General features: G+C 37.9%; 1 protein-coding gene across 3 annotated transcripts; it reads left to right on the top strand.

The window, feature by feature from the left end:
• The first annotated feature begins 901 nt into the window (after positions 1–901).
• Positions 902–27,355, top strand: LOC111189860 (uncharacterized). 3 transcript variants are annotated; one of them, XM_049471328.1, is made up of 5 exons: positions 943–1,057; positions 15,999–16,202; positions 20,768–20,982; positions 21,845–21,886; positions 26,882–27,355. In XM_049471328.1, exons 1-5 carry the CDS (start codon positions 1,045–1,047, stop codon positions 27,014–27,016), a joined length of 609 nt encoding a protein of 202 aa, XP_049327285.1. In that variant the 5' UTR covers positions 943–1,044; the 3' UTR covers positions 27,017–27,355. The 3 variants fall into 3 exon arrangements, with proteins under 3 accessions (XP_022521683.2, XP_049327285.1, XP_049327284.1); XM_049471327.1 differs by lacking the exon at positions 943–1,057 and adding an exon at positions 11,756–11,877; XM_022665962.2 differs by lacking the exons at positions 15,999–16,202; positions 20,768–20,982; positions 21,845–21,886; positions 26,882–27,355 and adding exons at positions 2,938–3,141; positions 5,425–5,654; positions 6,672–7,778 and having other exon boundaries at positions 902–1,057.
• The last annotated feature ends 574 nt before the right edge of the window (positions 27,356–27,929 follow it).

Raw genomic sequence — 27,929 nt, 5'->3', positions numbered from 1 at the left:
ACTCACTTTTGTTGCGGGTGGTTTAGACATTAATGGCTGTATATTGAGTTATTTTGAGGGAAGAAATCATTTGCACTGTTATATAAACTAAGCTGCACACAGACTACTTTTCATTGTGTCAAAGTGTCATTTTGTCACTTTTGTCGAGTTTTCCCATTAAAAAAAATATACTTAAATATCTGCAGAAATGTGAGGTGTACACTGTAAGCCCGGATAAGCTGAATTTACTTAAAAAAACGGAGGTTGCCTTAAAAAAGTTAAGTAATGAGTAATGAAAACTTGAGTTAGCAAAACTTAAAGCATCAAGTTATTACAACTAAAGGGGAAGTTGATTTAGGTTTTTTATTTGTGTTATACTGTAAGACCAAATAAGTTGAGTTTACATAACTTTTTTAAAGCAGACAGTTTTCCAACAGTGTTGATCAGAAACTGTTGGACACACCCAGTATGCAAATAGTTTGAGACAGAAGCCAATGGAAAATAAGCTTTTAATGGGAACACACTAAACTCAGTTATTATAAGTTGGTTCAACTTCTGTGATAGATCTATCTATCTATCTATCTATCTATCTATCTATCTATCTATCTATCTATCTATCTATCTATCTATCTATCTATCTATCTATCTATCTATCTCTATATGTGCCCACAAATGTTCAACTAGCTCATAGTTGAGTATAGTTTAGAAATATCCAATTTTATGTAAAACAGACTTAAATAATTGGAGTTCAAACAACGTATGAGATTACAGTGTATATATTCTATATACTACTGTTCTATATGCTACTAAGTCCTTTTATATGCTCAGTGGAGTTAATTAAAAAGACACTGAACGTAGAATCAAAGAGGTGGTCTTAATATTCTGGCTGGACTGTGCACATTAGCACTGGGAGACTGATGTCAGTGGGTACGTGTAGTTATGTTATGAGTGAGGCATGAGTGTGAAAGTGAAAGTGTTTTCCTCACACAAGCGACTAACGGACACTAGTAACGGACTCTCAACCCGAGCAGACAGCTGAAATCCCCAAAGCCATCAATTATCAACATGGTGCAGCGAGGTATGTGAATTATTTCCTCCTGCAGAGCTGTGTGAACACTTAATTGGTGTGTTTTAAAGCAGATTAGTTCAGATTTAGCTTCCTAATATACAGGATAGGAATTGAAGGATGAGAGCAGCATACTTTGTACAGCCATCAATCGTCAGCATGGTGCAGCGAGGTTTGTGAATTATTTCCACCTGCAGAGCTGTGTGAACACTTATTTGGTGTGTTTTAAACCAGATTAGTTTAGATTTGGCTTTCTTGTATAAAGTAAATGTATAGAATGATGATGGCAGCAGCATTTGTACAGATGGGACTGATCTAATGTGATGCGTCAGTGTATCATATTATATATATTTTTTTACTCCAATGTATCCTAGTGTATTTAGTGTGTTATCACCAGCTGCCTTTCAGGACTCATAAACAGGATGCAGGGTGTTTTGCTGTGGAGGCACAGCTGTGTTTGGTCCAGGGCTCCTCCCTGCATCAGCAAATGTGGCTCTAATGGAACAGCTAAAGGAACAGTCCCACAATGCACCTCTAGTTCATAATTACTATATATGTGATATTATAAACATCAGCATCAAAAAAGTTGTTTAAAAGAGTCTCTAAGTGATCCACTGGTCTAAAATGCTGCCACTATGATCAGGGGATTGCTGGTTCAAATCCCAGTCATGTTGCTAGCCATCAGTAGCCAGAGTCTGAGAGAACACAATTGGCCTTGCTGGCTCTCTCTGGGTGGGTAGATGGCGCTCTCTCTCCCCTCATCACACCTAAGGTGATGTCGGTTCAGTACAGGCGTCTGTGAGCTGATGTATCAGAACCGAGTCGCTTTCCTCCGAGTGCACTGTGATGGTTCTTAGTGATACAGCATCTGCAGCAGTTTAAAAAGAGGTGGAGTCTGATTTCACATGTATCAGAGGAGGCGTGTGCTAATCTTCACCCTCCTGGTGTTTGGGAGGCATCACTAGTGATAGAGGGAGTGCAGCTGTGTGGGTGAGATAATCAGCATAGCTAAATTGGGGAGAAAAAAAAAAAAAAGGTTTTAAGCTAAGAAATCTAAATTAATGAAATATTTTTAAGCTTAAGTATATATAGTAGTATATATAGTAGGTGCTCACTACATACTATCTGGCCCTTACCATATAGTATCTGGTGCTCATTAGATTGTATCTGGTGGTCATTAGATAGTATCTGGTACTCCCCACTTAATATATGGAGCTTACAACATATACCAAAGTATTTGGTGCCCAGCACTTATTATTTGGTGCTCACCTCTATATATCTGGTGGCCAACATTTACTATCTGGTGCCCAACATTTACTTTCTGGTGCTCACCTCTTAGTATTTGGTGCCAAGCATTTAATAGCTGGTGCTCAACACGTATAATCTGGTGCTCACCACTTAATATTTGGTGCTTAACCTTTATTATCTGGTGCCCAACACTTAGTATCTGGTGTTCGCCACTTAAAATATCTTGTGCTCACTACATCCTTTTTGGTGCTCACTACATAGTATCTGGTTTAACTACATAGTATCAGGTGTTAACTACACAGTATACTGTGCTCTAAACTTAGTATCTGGAGCAAAACACTTAGTATCTTTAGTATCTTATTAAGAACAAAAGCTTAGGCCTCGCCACAGAGTCCTTTAATGCACTAACCCAACCTCCCCAAAACACATTTTTTTAAAGCCATAATGACTTAGACAGTGTTTGTCTATTGCTGTGACGTAGATGAAGATCAGAACACATTTAATGACCAATTTATGCAAAAATCCATGAAATCCCAAAGAATTCACATACTTTTTCTTGCAACTGTATATCATATATGTCTATAAAAAATACTGTATATCAGCTGTGGCCTATAAGTAAATGCTGTGTGTCTTTTTCTTCTCAGATTTGCGTGAGCCGAAATTGTTCATGATGGTGTTTGGGAACCCGCTTAACTCTCACCTGACGTTTATGAACCGACTCAGGCAACGTCTCAGTTACGGTGAAGGGACTTCAATAGAAGAGAGCGACGTCATCATTGCTTTCGTCGCCATTTCATCTCGAGCTGGAACAGATATTGAAGCTGCTCTTCAGGAAATTCCACAAGGATGTAAGGATGTTCCTCAAGTTCATGTTAATAAAGCAGTGTAGACTTGAAGTTAAATGAAAGAACCTCTGTTTAGTACTCTTCTACACAAATAGTTATTTGACTTGTGTTATATAGCAGAGATTCTCCAACTCTAGGGTGGCCACAGCAAAATCTGAGGTTGTATCTCTTTTATATAAAGTACAATTTATAGTTATATCCATTTATCATTACATAATTTGGCCATTTGTTAAAAAAGTGGTGTCTGATAAAAAAATAAAATAAATGACAATAATAGTCAATAATAGAAAATTGTTGGAACGAATTGTTGAACATTTTTATAATTAACATTCTACACCTTTTTAACTGGGTTGACATGTTTAAGCTTGCAAAAATATTCGTACCCCTTAAACCCTTTTCACATTTTGTCACCTTACAACCACAAACTTGAATGTATTTTATTGAGATTTTAAGTGATAGACAAACACAAAGTAGCACATACTTGTGAGTGGAATGAAAATGATACACAATTTTCAAGTTTTTATCATATAAAAATCTTTAAAAAAGTGTGATGTGCAAAAGTATTAAGCCCTTCATTTATATCAATTCTTCATAGAGCCACCTTTCACTGCAATTACAGCTGCAAGTCTTTTGGGGTTTTTTGGGGTCTAGAGATTGAGATTTTTGCTCATTCTTCTTTATAAATCAGCTGAAGTTTTCCATGTCTTGTCCCAGTTTTCATGTCTTGTCAGAGAAATTCAGTGATATTTAGTTTATTTCTTTGACTAGGCCATTCCCACACATTAATATTCCATTGCACTGTAGCTCTGGCTGTATTTTTAAGGTGAATCTCCTTCCCAGTTTCAAGTCTTTTTTTAACCCTTACCAGGTTTTCTTCCAGGACTGCCCTGTATTTACCTCCATTCATCTTCCTATCAATTCTAAAGAAAAATATCCTCACAGCATGATGCAGCCACCACCAAGTTTCACAGTGGGGATGGTGTGTTCAGGGTGATAAGCAGTGTTACTTTTGCGCCACACATAGCATGTTGGTCTTATATGACAACAGTACCTTCTTCCGCATGTTTGCTGTGTTTAAACGTGGCTTGTGGCTACAAACTGCAAACAGCACTTCTTATGTCTTTCTTTGAACAATCGTTTTGTTCTTGCTGCTCTTCCATACAGGTCAGATTTGTGGAGTCCACAACTTATTGTTGTCCTGTATTCAGATTCTCCCACCTGAGCTGTGGATCTCTACAGCTCCTCCAGAGTGACCATGGGCCTCTTGGCTGCTTCTTTGACCAGTGTTCTCCTTATTTAATCTGTCAGTATGGGTGGATCATGGTCATGTCTTGTTAGCTTGGAATATGTTTTTAATAACCTAACCCTGCTTTAAACTTCTTCTCCACAACTTTATCTTTATGATGCTGTTTGTTCACTAGTGTTTTCATCAAGCTACTGAAGCCTTCAGAGAACAGGTCTGTTTCAGAAAGGTCAATGTTAGGTTTTATAAATTGTATTTCCACTGTTATGTCCTGTTTAGGGTATAATAATCTGTTTTATGGCAGTGTTTCTCACACCTCTGTTTCATTTTTAATTGTGTTTTCATTAATGAGGAAGCATAAATAGTAGTCTTAACAGTAACGGTTTTGGTCATGTTGCAATCCATGACTGAGGCTACTGTCTGTTCTTCACCAATACACCAATACAGACATTTCATTTTGCAAGAACTCATTACAGCAAGGCCCCAACTAGATGTTTTCCTTCAAGCCTACCATGTCCATGCCCATAGATATATAGTCACTGTTCCAAACAGTGCTTATGCTACAGTACTTATAGTTCTCCTGCATACAGATTCTCCCTCCTGAGCTGTGGATCTCTGCAGCTCCTCCAGAGTGACTATGGGCCCCTTGGCTGCTTCTCTGACCAGTTCTCTTCTTGCTTGATCTGTCAGTTTGGGTGGAACCCAGTTGTAGAATACTTTTTACTCCATTTTTGAGTGATGGATTTAACAATGCCAAATCCTTGGGATGCTCAAAGCTTGGGATATGTTTTATAACCCTGCTTTAAACTTCTTCTCCACATCTTTATCTCTGACCTGTCTGATGAGTTTCTTGATCTTCATGATGCTGTTTGTTCACTAGTGTTCTCTAACAAACCACTGGGGCCTTTTATGTGCTACTTTGAGTTGGTCTATCACTTCAAATATCAATAAAACTCCTTTAAGTTTGTGGTTGTAAGGTGACAAAGTGTGATAAAAGTAAAGTGACATAAAGTGATAATTTTCTCTTTCTTTTTTTCTCCCAGTGGCTCAGTCTATTTTTCTAGTGGTGCTCCACCACACCTTTGATGAAAATTGGGTGATTCCAGACAGCAGGCGGTGTGTTAACAGGAGGAACGTCTTCACTGTGGACTGCCTGTTTCATGAAGACCTAGGCTTCCTGAGATGTCAAAGCAACGACGAGGCTGTGCGAGCGGTGACTGCTCATCTGATCTCTAAAGGAGTGCCGAGAAAGCTAGTGGACGTTTATTATCCGGTAATAAAAATCTCATCTATCTGTCTATAAATTTCTGCCAGAGTTGATTATCTGTTTGAATGGACAGTTTGAGCCAGACTTCGTATTTTATTGAGGTTTTAAGTCATATATCAAAACAAAGTTGCACATAATTGTCAAGTGGAACAAAAATGGTTTCAAAAATGGTTATTTTTGAAATACATGGTTTTCATGGTCTAAAGCGCTGCCACTATGAGCAGGAAATCGCAGGTTCGAACCCCCGCTCATGCAGCTTTGCCATCAAGCTGCCGGCGCTCAGAGGGAGCACAATTGGCCCTGCTCCCTCTGGGTGGGTAGATGGCGCTTTCTTCCCACATCACTCCTAGGGTGATGTCTGCAGCACAGGGTGTCTGTGAGCTGATGTACCGGAGCCGAGCCGCTGTGCTTTCCATGAAGCACGCTGTGATGCTGCTCGGCAATACTGCATTGGCAGCAGCTCGAAAAGAGACAGAGTCTAACTTCACATGTGTCGGAGGAAGCATGGGCTAGTCTTCACCTTCCTGGTGTGTTGGGGCATCACTAGTGATAGAGGGAGTCCTAATAGTTGGGTAATTGGTTGTGCTAAATTGGGGAGAAAATGTAAAAAAAAATGAAATAAAAAAAATTATGAAATACATGGTTTTCAAAAAATTAATCAAATAAAAACCTGTGTGATGTGTGATGGGAAAAGACTAAATGACACACAGCTGGACTCTATTACAAAATTAGGACTTCTGAAGGCAATTGACTGCACTGGATTTTATTTCAGAGCACATCATGTATTTCAGCTTTTTATTTTATTTTTTTATATTTTCATTTTTGTTCCACTTCACAATTATGTGCTACTTTGTGTTGGTCTTTCACTTAAAATCTCAATAAAATGCATTAAATTTGTGGTTGCAAGTTGACAAAATGTTACATTTTGAAGTTCAAGGGGTATGAATACTTTTGCAAGCTACCGTAATGTGTTGTTAGCATTGTGTCGTTGTTGTGTAATCCTCTCTGCACTTTTTTCAACAGGCGGGGCCTGCAAACCTCCAGATTTCTCCAGAGAATAAAGTCATTTTGTCTGTCATTTTTGAGGTGATATTAGGTGGCTTCACTTTCATGATTATTGGATATTGTGGTCCTATTCCTGGGTTATTTATTGGGATTTTAGGTGGGTTCTGCTCTGGGTACTTTCATCACATCCGTTCTAAACGTCCTAAACCCTTAGACAGACTCTCGGAGCCCTTGATACAAGACAGAACCCACAATCCTCAGATCTAATTGCTCTTCTGTGCTGCGTATTAAAGTTCAGCAGCATCTAGAACGTAGATAACACCTTTGATTGATTGCCATAAACTTATAACTTATAACACACACACACACACACACACACACACACACACATATATATATATAACTTATAATAGAATAACTCACATGCACTCATTAGTGACTTATAAAACATGTTTCATAATGCCTTATAATATGTTAAAGAACACTGCATGTACTATAATAAGGCAATTTAAAGCCTGTCTTTATCTGTGATGCATATTCAAATTTAGCGAAGTGAAAGCAGCATCTAAAGCAAAAGTGAAAGTGCATGTAAAGGTAAATGACTGTAGTTATATATATATATAGCTTTTGCTTATATTTGCATTCATACAATTATCTGATATTATCAATTATATTTCGCAGGTGTAGAAATACAGCTTTGGAAAAAAATAAAATTATGATTTTGCTATTTATTGATATTAGTTTGAGTAAAATAACCATTGCTGTTTTATTCTATAAACTACAGACAAAATTTCTTGCAAATTACAAATGAAAATATTGTCATTAACAGCATTTATTTGCAGTAATTGAGAAATGGCTGAAATAACAAAAAAAAAAAAGCAGAGCTTTGTTCTGATCAGTGTGTGACAAATAAATCTAATAAATACTTAAACTATTAAACTCAGAAAGATGTAAATCTTTATCAGAGAGATATGTTTGTAGTTAGTTTAGAGGCATTTAGATTCTTATAATGAAGAAATTATGAAAATAAAGATCCATTAGACAATTATTACTGTCTCCCTTCCAAACTACAGGAAAATACCCTTCATAATGTTTCATAAATGAATTTATAATGCATTATATAGTGCACATGACACCTTTTAATGATTGCCATAAACTTATAATATATATATAACTTAGAATAACTCACATATTAAATTCAGCAAAATGAAAGCAGCATCTAAAGCAAAAGTGAAAGTGAGTGTAAGTGTAAATGACTAAATCTGCTGCAGCTCTATATATAGCTTTTGCTTATGTAATTGCTTATATTGCAGGCATATAATCATCTCATTATTATACAATGAATGTGGAATAATGTTCTGATCAGTGTGTGATAAATAAATCAATCATTAAAACCCTTTATGCTCTTAAGGACTTTTCTGTTTGTGTGTGTGTCTGTAAATAATAATAGACCAGCAGGTGGCGTCTCACTTTTATATTAGATCAAATGTCAGTGGGTACGTGTAGTCATAGGCGTAGGAACCGGGGGGGATGGGTGGGAATATTAGAAACAGGTGGATTGGTCCCCCCCAAAAATGATATCGTTTCGCTCAGGGGTGCGTTTCCCGTACAACGACGGAGCCTAGCATTGAACTAACGTGGTACGATGCATCGTTAAACTAACTAACATCTGAAGTACGACCGTTTCCCGAAACCATCGTACTTTGTTGGTACCACAGAAGTCTGAACTATGTTGGTTTAAACCACCGTGGTCTTAACTAGGGTGTTTCCAGATGTGTTCGGCCAGACTTTCCCAGCAGAAAACGTGCAAAACTCACAATCTTTAAAATATTATGCCAAAAATATGTTTCTAATGTATCATTTAGGCTATTTATATTGTAATTATCACCAGAACATAACGGACAACAATACTATTAATAAAATAACAATGAACTGCAAGTAAAATGTACACAATAATTGCTACCCACTGTGCAAAAGGACACTGGGCCAGATCCGTTTTGAATTGTGCCGGATCTGGGCCAGATCCTTTTTGCTATCTGGGTATATATTAATTATTATTTGTAACAGACAGTGTTACTTATAAAAAGCATACACATATTTGCTATTGCAATATTTTTTAAAAATAAAATAATCACCATTCTGAATGAGTCTTATTAAAATGAGACATGAGAAATGTGTTTTACTCAGTGGTTCAGCAGAGCGCCTACGACGGTGCAGCGCGCGGTGTTCTGTCGAATTGTGCAACCCATCGAGATGTGCTTCTCAACACCAGCGCCCATGCGTGGAAACATTTTTTATTCATTTATTGTTTTTTTATGCTTATTCTGTTCTTTTTGGGTGCATTAAACAACCAGAAACCCCTTGCCATTATTTCTAGTATTACAAATGCGTAAATGACAGCTGATGATAATGAAAGTAATAATAAGTTAGCAATAATAAAAAAAAAATAAGGTTTATAATCACCCCTAATAACCCTAAACTGTTTCCTGATATTTTGATTCAGGCTTTCCAAATATTCTACCGAAAGCATGTTTAAATATGGGGCTTTTTCTAGCAATTTTATATTTAAAAATTAAATATGCACTAGGGTAGTACGGTTTGACAGGGTAGCAAAACTCGACAGAACACCGGATGGAAGCCTAGTTCAAATCCCAGTCGTGGTTTTATTCTCTTAATGTTTTTTTTTCATAATGGCAATTAATGTTAGTATTTTTTTACATATATATTAATGTAGCCTACATATTTCTACGTATTTCCTGTAATATATTATTTAACAAATACTAATTGATAACATTTGTATAGGCCTAGAAACACACGTTTGGCAGTGTTAAATCAACACTGTTAGTGTAAAATTAACACTTATTAGTGTTAAACTTTACACTCTCAGTGTTAATATAACACTAACAGTGTTGATTTAACACTGCCAAATTTCCTGTGTATTGGCTAAATAATACATTTTCTTTATTCACACTCTGTCTGGCCCTGTTACCTCCGGAGGATAATTAGGTAATTCAAAACACCTGCTTATTGCATATCTTATTCACAGAGTGCATATAGCACAGTGGGTTTAAAAAAAAATAATTATTACCTATTTCATAAATGTTCACAGCACAAGTTATCTTTACTCAAGAGATGCCTGCTTGAATAATTGACATACATCTTTCCAAGACTCTAAAATACATTTTAGCTAAAGAGCACTTCAGTGCACTCTTAAGACTACACTGAATTCATGTTTGCCAAATAAAGCTAAATGTTAAAGACATTTAAATAAATTTTATTATCTTACCTGGGCGCACATGGGTAAAAGTGAAGTGGCTCAATTAATGTAATTAACACAAACATAAAAAAATAGGTACACTTGACAGCTTAAATCCTCGTGCAGCAATATTAATGGGATTTTTCAGCTTTCTGAATCCTACCGTCCATCGTCTGCACTAATCACCAGGAAGCTCTTAACGACAGGTCTAGAGCTGTAGTTGGAACGACGCAGCTGAACCACGGTAGTTGCGAACATTGGCTGGAACTACGGTTTTGGGAAACACCTGAGTAGCTTAACTAAGGTTCGCACTATGCAAGTTACTAACGTGGTTACCTCCATAGTTCCAACCACGCTTTTGGGAAACACCTGCGTCGCAGCTGCATCGTCCAGACTATCTAAGTTGCTAACGTAGTTAGCAACTACACTTTTGGGAAACGTACCCCTGATCAGCTGTACTGTTAATGAGGAGACAGACCGGACCAATCACGGAGCCGGTTCAGGTATTAAGTCCCGCCTCTCAGTAGAAACAGCCAATCAGCTTGCTGGTTTTGCGGCACGCGGATTAGAGGCAGTGTGCTGTTGGGGAAGCCCCGCCCCCTCGCTGTGAGATTTAGCAGCGGGATCGGGCTGCAGCAGCTTCAGCTGATTTTAAAACAGATCTGGATATACGGAGATTTTTCTAACAGAAAGGGAACGGTAGGCTAACCACTTCAACTGTGATGATATGTTTCTGATAGCTGGTTAAAAATACACGTCTCTGAATCAAAACACAAAACTCACTGTGATTAATAAACTGCAGCTGTGTTAGTGAGTTTAACTTTAGAATTACCTAGATTGGGAGTCAAGGTTAAAGAAAAAATAAACTATATAGCTAATCACTATTTCATTTTCAAACTGTGTTTTCCAATTTAGGATTACAAGACTTAGTGTGAGCTATAATGAACGAAAATTAAATTTAGCTAACTAGTTATCTAGAAGCCAGATGTAGTGGATAGCTAGAATTTAGTACAGTACTTTATGCTTGTAGGTTAAAGCAGTTTCTTAACCCCGATCACTGCCCTAAAATAGTGTTTTCCACCTGATCCAGCTGATCAGCTAATAAACAGTCATTTACTGAGTTTACCTGTTTAAAACTCCCTATGGAGCCTAAATTTATCCAGCAGTGTATTAAACACATCAAACCACCACTTACTTTATTAAATGCCTTTAAATCAGAGAAAGCTTTAGAACATGCAGAACAGTGTTAATATGCAGTAGAATATGTAAGAACAGGGTTGAGAAACACTGCTGTAACGTGACTTCTGTTCATTTGTAGTTCACAGTAAGACCACATGTTCTGAGGTTTATAAAAATCTCTATGGAAAGTTACATTCTTTTACATAAAAGGACACCATCTTAAAAAGAGCTCTCATTACAAAAAAAAAACAAAAAAACAGGAGCAAATGTAAATATACAATTGACATGCCAATACATAATAATAATAATAATAATAATAATAATAATAATAATAATAATAATAATAATAATAATAAACAAATCTGTTATATTATTTTAAATATTAGGTTATAACTGATATTTTTTTTCATACGTATATAATTCAGACATTGCATGCATAATTTTTTCTAACATTAGTAATTGTAAGGTGGAGTAACGTTATTAGTAAATTGGAGTAACATGTTTAGGTTGTAAAATCACCTTATAATAATAATTTAATTTTAATTAAATTTCCCCAAATGTTCTAGGAAACTATAGGGTGGGCTTGGGTTCATATTGGCAAATGTGTCCCCCCCAATATCAAGCCCGCTCCTACGCCCTTGCGTGTAGTTATGTTATGAGTGAGGCATGAGTGTGAAAGTGAAAGTGTTTTCCTCACACAAGCGACTAACGGACACGAGTAACGGACTCTCAACCCGAGCAGACAGCTGAAATCCCCAAAGCCATCAATTATCAACATGGTGCAGCGAGGTATGTGAATTATTTTCTCCTGCAGAGCTGTGTGAACACTTAATTGGTGTGTTTTAAACCAGATTAGTTGAGATTTAGCTTCCTTATATACAGTATAGGAATTGAAGGATGAGAGCAGCATACTTTGTACAGCCATCAATCATAAGCATGGCGCAGCAAGACATGTGATTTTTTTCCTCCTGTAGAGATTAGTTTAGATTTAGCTTTCTAATATAGAGTAAATGTATAGAATGATGATGGCAGCAGCATTTTTTTACAGATGGGACTGATCTAATGTGATGCACCAGGATATCTTATAATATATATATATATGTATGTATGTATACCAGTTGTCCTTCTGGACTCATAAACAGGATGCAGGGTGTTTTGCTTTGGAGGCACAGCCATGTTTGGTCCAGGGCTCCTCCCTACATGTGGCTCTAATGGAACAGCTAAAGGAACAGTCCCACAATGCACCTCTATTTCATGATTATATATGTGATACTATAAACATCAGCATCTGAAAAGTTGTTTAAAAGAGTCTCTGAGTGATCCAGTGGTCTAAAATGCTGCCACTATGATCAGGGGATTGCTGGTTCAAATCCCAATCATGTTGCTGGCCATCAGCAGCCAGAGTCTGAGAGAGCACAATTGGTCTTGCTCTCTCTGGGTGGGTAGATGGCGCTCTCTCTCCCCTTATCACATCTAAGGTGATGTCGGTTCAGCACAGGCATCTGTGGGCTGATGTATCAGAGTTGGGTCGCTGCGCTTTCCTCCGAGTGTTAGCGCTGTGATGCTACTTAGTGATGAAAAGAGGCGGAGTCTGACTTCACATGTATCAGAGGAGGCATGTGCTTATCTTCCCCATCCTGATGTTGGGAGGCATCACGAGTGATAGAGAGAGTGCAGCTGTGTCGGTGAGATAATTGGCATAGCTAAATTGGGGAAAAATGTGGGATATAAAAAAAAATGTTTTCAAGCTAAAAAAATCTAAATTAATTGTATTTGTTAAGCTTAAAATATTTTTTTTCTAAATAAAGACATTAAGTAGTGAGTACTAGATACATTTTTAAACATATTAGCTAAATTTTGCTATATATTTCATATTCAATTCTGTCTTGACAATTTAGATCTGATCTTAATAAGGACAGGGTGCAATTTTATTATGCTAAAAATATGCTGTTCAACAGAAACTAAGTAGTGAGCTCCAGATACTATGTACTGGGCACTAGACAATAAGTGGTGAGCAACATATACTATGTGTAACACCACTTAGTATCTTGTTCTTACCACTTAATATCTGGTACTCGTTGCATAGTATCTGGTGCTCACTATATAGTATCTGTGCTCACTATAAATTATATCTAGTAGGTGCTCAGTACATACTATCTGGTCTTTACCATATACTTTCTGGTGCTCATTACATAGTATCTGCATCTAAATACATAGTATCTGGTCCTTCCCACTTAATATCTGGTGCTCAATTTGGTGCCCAACAATTACTATCTGGTGCCCAACACTTATTATCTGGTGCTCACCACTTAATATTTGGTGCCCAACATTTACTATCTGGTGCCCAACACTTATTATCTGGTGCTCACCACTTAATATTTGGTGCCCAACATTTACTATCTGGTGCCCAACACTTATCATTTGGTACTCACCACTTAGTATTTGGTGCCCAATTATACTATCTGGTGCCCAACACGTATTATTTGGTGTTCACCACTTAGAATTTGGTGCCCAACATTTGCTATCTGGTGCCCAACACTTATTATTTGGTGCTCACCACTTAATATTTGGTGCCCAACATTTACTATCTGGTGCCCAACACTTATCATTTGGTACTCACCACTTAGTATTTGGTGGCCAATATTACTAGCTGGTGCCCAACACGTATTATTTGGTGTTCACCACTTAGTATTTGGTGCCCAACCTTTACTATCTGGTCCCCAACATTTATTATTTGGTGCTCACCTCTATATATTTGGTGCCAAACATTTACTATCTGGTCGCCAACATTTATTATTTGGTGCTCACCCCTATATATTTGGTGCCCAACATTTACTATCTGGTCCCCAACACTTATTATTTGGTGCTCACCTCTATATATTTGGTGCCAAACATTTACTATCTGGTCGCCAACATTTATTATTTGGTGCTCACCCCTATATATTTGGTGCCCAACATTTACTATCTGGTCCCCAACACTTATTATTTGGTGCTCACCTCTATATATTTGGTGCCCAACATTTACTATCTGGTCCCCAACATTTATTATTTGGTGCTCACCCCTATATATTTGGTGCCCAACATTTACTATCTGTTGCCCAACACTTATTATTTGGTGCTCACCTCTATATATTTGGTGCCCAACATTTACTTTGTGGTGCCCAACACTTAATATCTGGTGTTCGACTCAGAAACAAAGTTTCTGGTGCTCACTACGTAGTATCTGGTTTTACTACATAGTATCTGGTGCTTACTACACAGTATACTGTGCTCATAACTTAGTATCTGGTGCAAAACGCTTACTATCTCATGATCGTCACTTAATATTTGATGCTTACAACTAAGTATCTGGTGCTCACTACATATAATAAATAAGGTATAAAAAGAAAAAGCGGCTTTAAACATGTCTGTTATGGTGCAGCGTGTACAGGAAGTGGGTGTGTGGTTATACTCTTCACTCTGCTGCTTCCTATAAACAGCTGTATTATCTGTCTGTTAGATATTCTGTTTAAAGCTACAGGACTCTTCATTTTCTCACAGACTTTACTGACATCTGAATTAAAAACAGGCATTTAAGAATAAACAGTCATTAACAGAATTGTGTGCTGTTTGGTCATTATGACTTAAATCAAAATGACTTAAGATTTTTTATTCTTTAAGTAGTAAACTTTTTTTCAGTAACGAGTAATCTAACGCATTACGATTTACATTCGAGCAATCAGATTAAAGTTACTTATCCAAGTCACTGTGCTTTGCTCTCGCTCTCTCTCCACCTCACACACACACACACACACACCGTGCTCCCTTCCCCATTCCCCCTCCGCTCTCCCCAATCACATGCGTCTCTCTTCTGTTAATGAGGTACAACCACTGGTTTACTCACTGCACTCCCCTGTCTCTCTCTCGCCCTCGGCGTGTCTTTAGTTTCCGCCCATTCTCATTTTTCCGCCAGTTCTCGGGCTCTCTATATCTTCCGGCCGCGTCCCAATTCACTAGCCAGGGCAGCGGTCTGTACAGATCTGATTGGCCGAGGAGAGTGTTTGAAGATCTTACACCACACGTGATTGGTCTGTGAGTTTACTGTGCCGCAGGGTGCGTATACCGTAAATGAACACTGTCAAAATTAAATCCTTCTCAGTAGTTTATCGGTTTGGGTCCGCATTGGAGAACGTCTGGGTCCGGACCCGGAGCGCAGTCCGCATATATGTGATCCCTGGTCTAGACCATATACACGGTTCTGTTTTATAAAACCACTCCTTGCTGCCCTGCAGAGAACAACAGCTTCAATGTTCAGTTTTACAGTGTTAAATATGTCAGGTCAAGAAAGACTTTCTTTATTTTATATATTTTTTTAATAAAAACAAGTATTTATGTTAGGTGAAATCAAGAAGGACCATATTTTATTTTCATAAAAAAAACTTATTTTTTCAGGAAAGAGTTCAACTTTAAATGTCTAGAGATACATTGTTGCTGTTAAAATGCATTTTTCAATAAAGGGAGTTTTGGTAAAAATAATGTTTATGTTAAGTAAAATTAAGCGGACATGTTGATATTCATGTTGCACCAAGGAGGATGCTGCTTTAAAGACAGTGGAAGGTAAACAGAAGTTAACTGAAGGGTTTAACAATGACTGTATATAGTTCATATTGTATATTTATTTTATCAGTTGTTGGTGTGACATTTTTTCATTGAAAACTCACGTTTAGAGAATGTTACAAATAAAAGTCAAATTTCATTCAACATGTGCGCGTATTTTTTTTTATAATGAAGTGTTCCGCGTGCGCTAAAAAGTGCCTCCCCCCCAAAAAAATATCTGTGCATGCCACTGCCTGTATATCATGTATGTCTATTAAAATACTGTATATCAGCTGTGGCCTATAAGTAAATGCTGTGTGTCTTTGTCTTCTCAGATTTGCGCGAGCCGAAATTGTTCATGATGGTGTTTGGGAACCCGCTTAACTCTCACCTGACGTTTATGAACCGACTCAGGCAACGTCTCAGTTACGGTGAAGGGACTTCAATAGAAGAGAGCGACGTCATCATTGCTTTCGTCGCCATTTCATCTCGAGCTGGAACAGATATTGAAGCTGCTCTTCAGGAAATTCCACAAGGATGTAAGGATGTTCCTCAAGTTCATGTTAATAAAGCAGTGTAGACTTGAAGTGAAATGAAAGAACCTCTTCTACAGAAAAAGTTCTTTCACTTGTGTTATGTAGCAGAGATTCTCCAACTCTAGGGTGGCCACAGCAAAATCTGAGGTTGTATCTCTTTTATATAAAGTACAATTTTTAGTTATATCCATTTATCATTACCTGATTTGGCCATATGTGGTGTGGTGTCTGATAAAAAAATATAAAACATAATAGAAAATTGTTGGAAAGAATTGTTGAACAGTGGCACTTAACATTCACAAAGTGGGCCTCCAACTATACCCATTTTTATAATTAACATTCTACACCATTTAAACTGGTTTGTCATGTTTCAGCTTGCAAAAATATTCATACCCCTTAAACCCTTTTCACATTTTGTCACCTTACAACCACAAACGTGATGTATTTTATTGAGATTTTAAGTGATAGACAAACACAAAGTAGCACATACTTGTGAGTGGAATGAAAATGATACATGATTTTCAAGTTTTTATCATATAAAAATCTTTAAAAAAGTGTGATGTGCAAAAGTATTAAGCCCTTCATTTATATCAATACTTCATAGAGCCACCTTTTACTGCAATTACAGCTGCAGGTCTTTTGGGGTTTGTCTCAAACAGCTTTGCTCATCTAGAGACTGAGATTTTTGCTCATTCTTCTTTATAAATCAGCTCAAGTTCAGCCAGGTTGGATGGAGAGCATCTGTGAACAACAGTTTTCATGTCTTGCCACAGAAGTTTAATGCGATTTAGTTCAGTTCTTTGACTGGGCCATTCCAACACATAAATATTTTATGATCTAAACCAGAGGTCACTAATAGGCGGACCACTGTCCGGGTCCGGACCCAGACATTGTCTAATCCAGACCCAAACCGATGAACTACTGAGAAGGATTTAATTCTGACCGTGTTCATTTAAACGTTTATTGTCTTTATGGTTTACGTGCTTTACAACGCAGTAAACTTTCAGGCCAATCACGTGTGCTGTAAGATCACCAAACGCTCTCCTTGGCCAATTAGATCTGTGCAGATGCAGGCGGGCGGAGCCACACAGGCGAAGCAGGCGGTGAGAAGTCGGAGAATAAAGCGAGAAAAGCTAATACAGATGGTGCGCACCAGAAAAAGAAATTAAAATACTACCTTTATAAAACATAATAGTACTAGTATTACTTAAATAACGTTAATTAAAGAGAAACAACCGAAACAAGAGTGCAAAATATTCCACTTTACTCCACCTGATCAGAACTCTTCAGCAAGAAAAAAAACTCCCTCACTCGCAGGCACTCTCTCTCTCTCTCTCTCTTTACTCCCAAAACAACCCAACCTCAAAACTAAGGCAGCCCCCAGGGGACAAAAAACATTGGCAACTTCCCACATCAGTTTTACCCACAACATAAAGTCTGATACAGTAATAATATTAAATAAAATAAAAGTACTGTTCTTAAAAAATATATTTTGGCAAACATTTCTCCATATATTGTATTATTTGTCATTCATGTAATTATTATGACAGGCAGGCATAAATCTAATATAAATAAAATTAAATAGAATAAATATAGAAACAAAGATTTACATATACAGATTTACATTAGATAGATAGATAGATAGATAGATAGATAGATAGATAGATAGATAGATAGATAGATAGATAGATAGATTGATCCCCGGGGGGGAATTCTTGGCATCCAGCAGCAGGTTACACAATACACAAAGTTAAAAAAGATAAAATATAAAATATAAAGATACATATAAATACAATCAAATAAGAAATAGAATATACAGTGTAAATGTACAGTCTTCGTGTGTGTGTGTGTAATGGAGACTCAATAAGTTCAGGGTGTTTCCATTTATTTTATGATAGGTTGATAATGTAATTACTGTAACAGGCCAATTTAAAACAATACATATTGTTGAAATATACTAGTATGTGTAATTTGTTTTGTCTTTCAGTTGTTGATGACATAAAACACTGACAAAACTACTATAGGCTTCTTCAGTATACAGTATATATAATATTGAATCATAACGCAAGTTAACATTGGCGATGGTCCGGACCTTGGCCTGGTGAAATTTTCTCTAACTGGACCGAACTGAATTCTAATTAAATACCCCTGATCTAAACTATTCCACTGTAGCTCTTGTTGTATTTTAAGGTGAATCTCCTTCCCAGTTTCAAGTCTTTTGCAGCCTCCACCAGGTTTTCTTCCAGGCTTGCCCTGTATTTACCTCCATTCATCTCCCTATCAATTCTGAAGAAAATCATCCTCACAGCATGATGCTGCCACCACCAAGTTTCACAGTGGTCTCATCTGACCTCAGCATCTTTTTCCACATGTTTGCTGTGTTTATACGTGACTTGTGGCTACAAACTGCAAACGGCACTTTTTATGTCTTTCTTTGAACAATCCTTTTGTTCTTGCTGCTTTTCCATAAAGGTCAGTCCACAACTTGTAGTTGTCTTGTGGACAGATTCTCCCACCTGAGCTGTGGATCTCTGCAGCTCCTCCAGAGTGACCATGGGCCTCTTGGTTGCCTCTCTGACCATTGCTCTCCTTACTCAATCTGTCAGTTTGGGTGGACTTTGGTCATGTCTTGTTAGCTTGGGATGTGTGTTTATAACCTAACCCTTTTTAAAATTCTTCTCCACAACTTTATCTTTGATCAGTCTGATGAGTTCCTTGATCTTCATGATGCTGTTTGTTCACTAGTGTTCTTTATCAAGCTGCTGAAGCCTTCAGAGAACAGGTGTGTTTCAGAAAGGTCAATGGTAGGTTTTATAAATTGTATTTACGCTGCAATGTCCTGTTTAGGGTATAATAATCTGTTTTTTACTGTGTTTCTGATACCTCTGTTTCAGAAAAGACATTTTTCTTCACTTGTGTATTCACCAGAGGTGGAAAAAGTACTGAAAATTTTTAATTAAGTAAAAGTACCTTTACTTTGCTAAAATTCTACTCAAGTAAAAGTAAAAGTACCCATCTAAAAATCTATCCATCTAAAAGTTACATATTTACTTTTAATTATTTGATGTAAAAAAGTACAAATCAAAAATTAAATATTTTTTAATGAATTATTACTTCAAAAAATAATTTGGATCTTTCAGGCAGTGTTTGTTCAGACCAACCCATAAAACATTTTCAAGAACAAATGGTATAAGTTTCTATGATCCATTTTTTTCTTTACTGTTAAAAAGCTAATTATTATTTTTTAACTTGCCAGTGCTTTGCTTAAACTGCTATTTGCATGTTTTTTTTTTTACATTTAAGCAGATTGTTTAATGTTTCTAATAAAACTTAAGGAATTATCATGAAAAACATGAAATCATACAAAAAAACTGTTGGTCGGCGCATGCGCAGTGCCGTCAAGAAGCACATATCGATGGATAGCATAACTTGACAGAACACCGGTTCCCCCGAGCCGCACACACAGAGACCCCAGGTTATACAGCTGATTCACACAACGTCTCTTACGCTAACCATAATAAACACTGCTGAGAAAAGTTCAGCTGTGCTGCCATGGAGAACAAAACTCTTTTTTTATTTATTCAGACAATTAGTTTTTTTCCCCCCAGCATTTAATGATTTACTCAGTAATGGGGAGTTTTCCAATGTAGTACAAGTAAATTACTTGTTTCAAAATGTACTTGAGTAAAAGTAAAAATACCTATTTTAAAAAACTACTTAAACAATTACAAATTACTCATAAAATCTACTCAATTACAGTAATTTGAGTAAATATAATTCATTGCTTTCCACCTCTGGTATTCACTAATGAGGAAGCATAAATAGTAGCATAAACAGTGACAGTTTTTGGTCATGTTGCAATCCATGACTGAGGCTACTGTCTGTTCTTCACCAACAATACACCAATACAGACATATCACCCTGCAAGAACTCACTACAGTAAGGCCCCAACTAGACATTTTCCTTCAAGTCCACCATGTCCAGGCCCAAAGAATCGATATATAGTCCCTGTTCCAAACAGTGCTTATACTACAGTACTTATAGTTGTCCTGTATACAGATTCTCTCACCTGAGCTGTGGATCTCTGCAGCTCCTCCAGAGTGACTATGGGCCCTTTGGCTGCTTCTCTGATCAGTGCTCTCCTTGCTCGATCTGTCAGTTTGGGTGGACCATGGCCACGTCTTGGTAGTTTTGTAGAAACAGTTGTAGAATATACTTTTTACTCCATTTTTGAGTGATGGATTGAACAGTGCCAACTCCTAGGGATGCTCAAAGCTTGGGATATGTTTTATAACCTAACCCTGCTTTAAACTTCTTCTCCACAACTTTATCTCTGACCTGTCTGGTGAGTTCCTTGATCTTCATGATGCTGTTTGTTCACTAGTGTTCTCTAACAAACCACTGGGGCCTTTTATGTGCTACTTTGAGTTGGTCTATCACTTCAAATATCAATAAAACTCCTTTAAGTTTGTGGTTGCAAGGTGACCAAATGTGATAAAAGTACAAATATTTTTGCAAGCCACTCTAGAAACATAAAGTGATAATTTTCTCTTTCTTTTTTCTCCCAGTGGCTCAGTCTATTTTTCTAGTGGTGCTCCACCACACCTTTGATGAAAATTGGGTGATTCCAGACAGCAGGCGGTCTGTTAACAGGAGGAACGTCTTCACTGTGGACTGCCTGTTTCATGAAGACCTAGGCTTCCTGAGATGTCAAAGCAACGACAAGGCTCTGAGAGCAGTTACTGATCATCTTATCTTTTTAGGAGTTTCAGAAAGGTCAACGGTAGGTTTTATAAACTGTTATGCCCTGTTTAGGGTATAATAATCTCTTTTACAGCAGTGTTTCTCACACCTCTGTTTTAGAATGAACCTTTTTCTTTACTTGTGTGTTAGTTAATGAGGAAGCATAAAAATTAGCATAAACTGTAACGGTTTTTGGTCATGTTGTAATCCATGACTGAGGCTACTGTCTGTTCCTCATCAATACACCAAAACAGACATCTCACCCTGCAAGAACTCATAACAGTAAGGCAGCATTAATGCCTCAACCACAGACTTTTCCTTTAAGTCCGCCATGCCCAGGCCCAGGCCCAAAAAAACAGATATATAGTCACTATTCCAAACAGTGCAGTGATTAACAGTGTCATTATTTCACTCCTATCCACCCGTGATAGATTGAAGTGTAGTTTGGGTTGAAATGTGTTTTATATTTTGTGTTTAATGTACACTCTGCTATGGCGCTGCATAAGCCCTACCCATACAGAAACATCATTGATTGGTCAACTAAGCATAGAGCAAGACCAATCAGGAGACCTTATTTGTCACTCTCGCCTTTTGTTGCTTGGGTGCGCTTTCTCTCATTCACTCACTCGCTCTAAACACGTTTTTCAAGATATTGTATAAACTGTATTTTTTGCACTAAAAGGTGCACCGGGTAATAAGGCATTATGTAACACTAGTAAAGAACAGGGATGTTGCTATGTTTCAGCAGGTCACTCTGCTGGGTGGTGTGACCTGTAAAGCTAAGTTAAGTTAACAAAACTGTAATTCTAAAAAAAAAGAGTAATGGATGTTAATCTACACAGATTTCTCTCCTGAAAACTGTTTATTTGAGTGAGTAAAGCGCTTCCGTTTATTTATGTCAGGGTGACCCAGGCAGGGAGACGAGGAGGCGGACACAAGTGCAGGTAAGGGAAAAATTAATAATTTAATAAAATAAATATAAATAAACAAAAACAAGAAACAAGTAAACACTTAAACATAAAACAGGGAGATACATACAAGGAACTATGGAATAAACTAACTGACTGAAAATAACCAGAAACAAACGAGAGGAACCAGAGAACTAAAACAAACAAACTAGAGATAATAATAATGATAAACAAACAGGGAATATATACAAGGAGCTAAACTAGTAATCAACACAAAGCAGGGGTATGTACAAGGAACTAGGGAACACGGAGCTAAACAAGAAACTAGAAAAACCAAACAAGAAATAAGCAAAACTAAACAGGGCAGGGATATATTAACAAGGGAATAAACTAATAAACACAAGCAGGGTAATATACAAGGAACTAGGGAACACGGAAATAAACAAGAAACTAGAGATAAACAAAGGACAAGGGCTAAAGCTAAGAAAACGAGGGCTAGGCTAGGAAACACAAGAACAACAAAACAACAGAGGAAGGTGCAAAGACCGACGGAGACAAAGTGGTAGACGAGGGCTATTTAAAGAAACAGGAAACACTATAATTAGAAACACCTGGGGAAGGGGCGGAGCTACAAATGAGAAACACATGGTGGAAATCTACTGACAGGAGACACAGAGAGGCACAGGTCATGTGGGGAAGACACACAGAGACATGAGACAGGGCTAAGACATGACAATTTACAGTAAGATTAGCTCAGATCCAGATTTCCACAAAGGCCTGGTGCAGCAGCATTAGCAGCTAACTGCTAGTGTTAGCCGCAGTTAGCTGCTAATGCCACCCCACAGCGCTACACTGAGGAACCCTGACTGTTGCGGTAAGCCAGGGCGATATTAGCTACCGATTCATGCAGGCAACAGTCTGATATACTCACCTCTGAGCGGCGAAAGAGCTAGCGTTTAGTGCAGTTAGCGGCTAATGCTAATACTACTCCAGTCTCTGTGCTGGAGAAACTAAACTGAAACTCCTGTGTAATGCTGTAATTTAGAGGAGTGGCTATATTGCTCCTTAATACCTGACTGGTAAAATTCATACACAATATCACCGGATTATAAAACGTACTGACAATTTTGGGAAAATTAAAGTATTTGAAGAGTGCCTTATAGTGTGTAAAATACAGTAATTTTCCAGGCATCACAGGGCCTCTATTAAAACTGTTTTAAAATTGTTAAGATTATGCTGGGGGAGACGGCATGCCCGTGTTTGGCTATGTACCATGCACTTTGGATACTGTGGACCAATGCTCAGTCAGTATTAGAATATTTGAGTTAGGTTCTATTTTTAGCTCTTTCAGTGGCCCACAAACAGAGCAGTCTACCGGGAATTGCCCCATTACTCCCTATAGCCAGTCCATCCCTGCAACTGTCTCTGAAAATAAGAAATGATGCATCCTCAGACATGATTCTGAGGCAAGAAGGCATCTAGTCATTTCTAAAAGTAACATTTTTGTCAAAAAATAATTCTGTTTTAAGATGCTAACCGGTAATGACAACACAGCTAATCCCTCAAATCTTGTCATGGGCGGAATATGCCCATAACACCCTCTGGCATTCATCCTTGGGCATGTCACCCTTTGAATGCCAGTTCGGGTTCCCACCGCCCATGTTTGCCGAGCAGGGGGTCCCTGCTGCTGAACATTTTGTGCGGCGTTGCCGGAGAGCCTGGCAAAAGGCTCGGGCATCTCTCCTGAGAACGACTGAGGCAAGGAAACGAGTTGCTGACCGCAAAAGACGGGGTGCACCAACTTTCCGTCCAGGTCAGCGAGTCTGGCTGTCAGCTAAAGACCTTCCACTTCGGGTAGAATCCCGAAAGTTGGCACCACGGTGGGGCCGTTTAAGGTAGATCGGCGTATTAACCCAGTTACTTACCGGTTGCACTTACCACCTTCTATGCGGATCCACCCTACATTCCATGTTTCTCGCCTCAGACCCTTCCTTTGTGGGGCTGGGGCTCCTCCAGCCCATCCTCCCGCTCCTCGTCTTATTGATGGCTCCCCAGCATATACTGTTCGCCGCCTCCTGGACTGCCGCAAAGTGCAGGGTGGTACCCAGTATCTGGTAGATTGGGAGGGCTACGGGCCAGAGGAACGGTCTTGGGTTCCAGCACGCCACATTCTTGACCCAGAACTTATCAGGGAGTTCCGACAAGCACGTGCTGTGGGCTTGGGTACTTCTGGGGCCGTCCCTAGGGGAGGGGGCCCTGTAAGGGGTCGGCCAGTGCTGCCAGCGGCCAGCAGGGGGCGAGCACAAAACCCCAGAATGCCAGAAGGTAATCAGTGCAAACGAGACACACCTGCTGGCACTGGTATATAAGACCAAGGAAAGCAGCACACTCTTGCCACACCTTTGTAGAGGGGTGACCGGTAACATAGGGTACTGAAGAAAATAAAAGAAAATAAAAAGAAAATAAAAGGAAAAGAAAAGATCTCATAAAAAAGAGAGGAAAATAAGAGATCTGAAGAGAAAGCAAAAACTTACAAAAGAAACAAAGAAATAAAGAAATAAGAAAGAAAGAAAGAAAGAAAGAAAAAGAAAAGAGCTCAAAAGAAATAGCAAGTCTTTTAGCAAGTCTGTCCTAAGTTTCCTTTTTAGTTTGTTTGCCTTTCCTTTGTTTGAGCAATGCCATGTGGCATCTCCTTTGTTTAGTTTTCCCACCTTTTTCCCTCCTCAGTTAAGAGGGTGTTATTCCAACAGCTGCCTGTCCTTGCCAGTGGCGCAGGAGTAGAGTGTTGGCCCAGCACTGTCAAGGTTGGGAGTTCGAGCCCAGCATAAAGCAGTCCCTCTCACACCACTTCACATCCATAAATCCTTACATAATCCTTACACAAATATTACTTACTTGGGTCCAGTCCTTAATAGTCCCGTGACAAATCTAACATCACATCTGAGCTGTCTTTCATCATTGCCCAGCCTCCTAACTAGTGTTCACACTAGCTGGAACATAATGAGTCGCTTGTGTCGCACAGCGTTTGTCGCTTGTGGGCGTGTCAATCTCAATGCACGCATGTTTCATGGTCCAGCCTCCGACAAGAGGCCACTTTATTCTACAGATATAACTCCCAAACTTGCTAGACTTTCGTCCGTTTCTGTGATTTAACTGCGCTGGAAACGCAGCCGTTCCCGCAGATCAACGCGGGTCCACCCCATTCACCAGAATGAACAGCGAAAGAAACAAAAAATTCAGAGAGCAGGAGCTTGAGGACGTCGGACCGCCTTGTATGTGATAGGTCCAAAGAAAAGCTAGAAGCCAATGCCGCTTCACTGCGTCATAATTCATTTGCATAAAGTTGAGAACAATTCAGCTCCGTGTCGCTTGTCGCCTCTCGCGTGTCGCGGCGACAAATCGCGCCCTGCCAAGTCCACAGTACATCTGTGCACTGGTGGACTCAGGGGCAGGGTTGCCAGGTCCAACCAAAATATACAGCCCAAAGTCAGTCTTAAACCCGCCCTTCAGAAGCTTAAACATTTTTTATACAGGATTTTTTTATCAGTATTGCTATTTATTTTTATGTCATTAACAATAGTGTAACATTAGTCTTTTATTAGTTCTTTATAATAGTTTTAGATCCCAGTCAACATTTAATAGCAAGATAATTAGCAAAAAAAAAAACAGAAATTACTTTTACTACCAATTTCTGTTCTTGCTCCTCCTGAATTCTCTTCTCTTTTCTGGTTACATTTCTCTCTCTCTGTGTATCTCTCACTCTCTCATGCTGTATCTCTCTTTCTCTCTCTTCCTGTATCTTTCTCTACATATTTCTCCATCTCTCTCTCTCTCTCCTCCATTATGTTATGTTCTTCTGGTTCTTATTGTGTCAACATGTTGACATAACATCCAAGGCATCACCCACTTCCACTTTTTTTGTTTTTTTTTTTGCGGCTTTTTAATGTTTAAAAGTAGCCAGATATACTAGAAGTGTGCTCCTTACAAAAGACAGGAACAAGAAGCATATTTGAACTCTAATGTAAATAGATCACATATATTTAACATCAATTCTTAGTGCATTTCTAATATACCTGGTGTATAATAAATAGTGATACAGTTGTAATACTTATTAAATGTATTAAAATGTTAAAATGTTACTTAAGTATATTTAAAATAGTTCCATTTTAGTACAGTTAAGCACACTTTTATACTATTTTTTATATTTTTTTTTTTATAATTTTATTTCAAATTTTTCCCATTTTTCTCCCCAATTTACACGGCCAATTACCCAACCCACTCATTAGGACTCCCCCTATCACTAGTAATGCCACAACACACCAGGAGGGTGAAGACTAACACATGCTTCCTCTGATACATGTGAAGCCAGCCACCGCTTCTTTTCGAGCTGCTGCTGATGCAGCATTGCCGAGCAGCATCACAGCGCGCTCGGAGAAAAGCACAGCGGCTCGGCTCCGGTACATCAGCTCACAGACGCCCTGTGCTGCAGACATTACCCTAGGAGTGATGTGGGGAGAGAGCGCCATCTACCCACCCGGAGGGAGCAGGGCCAATTTTTGCTCCCTCTGACGCCGGCAGCTTGATGGCAAAGCTGCATGAGCTGGGGTTCGAACCTGCGACCTCCTGCTCATAGTGGCAGCGCCTTAGACCGCTGGACCACTCGGCGCCCGTTTATACTATTTTTATACAATTAAAGTATAATAAGTACAAAAAAGTTGTTCCATTTTAGCACTCTTTAAATATACTGATTAATAATGTGGCTACAAGAACACTTTAGTGCACTATAGCATAATAATGCTTAATTTACTTTAATCTACTTCTCCTTTTTCACTAGGGTCACAAACGGAAGTGTTTTCATATATTTGCTTAAAATAACATTAATGCAAACTGTTAATTAGAAAACAATTAATACAATTACATTTTACCAATTGAAGTTTTAATTTTTTAAGGTTGTCAAACTATTTCCTATTTTTTCAGTGCACATAAAGATTCATTATATTAAGTTTCATTCTCTTTGTCTTTTTTTAACAGCCTGAGGCAGATGGTATCCCTGAAAGACCCAAACCATTCCCTCGCTGGATCGCGAAATTACTGGTTGGGATCGGTGGGGTAGCTGTGGCATCAGCTGTAGTCTGCTTTATCTATTTTTTAGTTAATCCCAAGTAGTCAGTGCAGTTCTGACCTCAGCTCTGCAGTAACATTTATAAATGGTTAATCTGTACTCTGATATGTAGTTAATATAACATCTGTTTAAAAGCTGTATGAATGTGTTTGTCTCCTGCATATAAAGAGTTTTGATCCCAGATTTGACCAGGAAATCATCTCTGTTATCAGTGGAATATGCTTGTAATCTAATTGTGAATAATAATAATAACAATACTGAATAATCTCTTGGCATCTATTATATACTGTAGATCTGTGATCAATGATTTTCCTCATGCTTGAACCTGTAATGTGTAACTCTTAAACATAAATTAATGAAAATAAGAATAAATTAATTATGTGAAGTTTTGTGCATTTTTGTATTCATTTATGGTCTGAAAGTATTTGGAGTATTAGCATGGAATATTATGAGTTATGAGTTTTATTCTGTATTATTTCATTCTACCCTGGTGAAAAAAATATATATATACTTAATTGTACTTTAAACATTTTGAGAAATGTTGAGAAACAGATTAATGTACTTACTTAAAATACATTAAAAATGCATTAATATTATGCTTTCATCAAATGTTTGAAAGTAAACTTTGATCATAAATTTAAAAAAGTACAATATAGTGTATTTAAAATAAATAGACTACAATAAAGTACACTTTTAGTTTAATGTAATTTAATATACTTCTAAAATATTTAATCGCGTAACTTTTTAGAAAGTAAACTAAATTACTACTACTAATTAAAAATAAAAAAATAAGTACATTTAATAAATTAAGTAAATTTGTAACACACTAAAATTGTGGTACAGTATATTAAAATATATTTGTTATACCCAACGAAGTATACTAGAAGTGTGCTCCTTACAAAAGACAGGAACAAGAAGCATATTTGTACTCTAATGTAAATATATTTAACATCAATT

This window comes from Astyanax mexicanus, chromosome 23 (genome assembly GCF_023375975.1).
Source record: "Astyanax mexicanus isolate ESR-SI-001 chromosome 23, AstMex3_surface, whole genome shotgun sequence".
Lineage (NCBI taxonomy): Eukaryota > Metazoa > Chordata > Actinopteri > Characiformes > Acestrorhamphidae > Astyanax > Astyanax mexicanus.
This window is presented reverse-complemented; position numbering and strand designations above follow the sequence as displayed.

Excerpts from the sequence above, each read along its gene's own strand:
- LOC111189860 (XM_022665962.2), top strand. Across the intron at positions 3,142-5,424 it reads TCAGGAAATTCCACAAGGAT|TGGCTCAGTCTATTTTTCTA; the intron begins GTAAGGATGTTC and ends TTTTTCTCCCAG. Across the intron at positions 5,655-6,671 it reads TAGTGGACGTTTATTATCCG|GCGGGGCCTGCAAACCTCCA; the intron begins GTAATAAAAATC and ends TTTTTTCAACAG.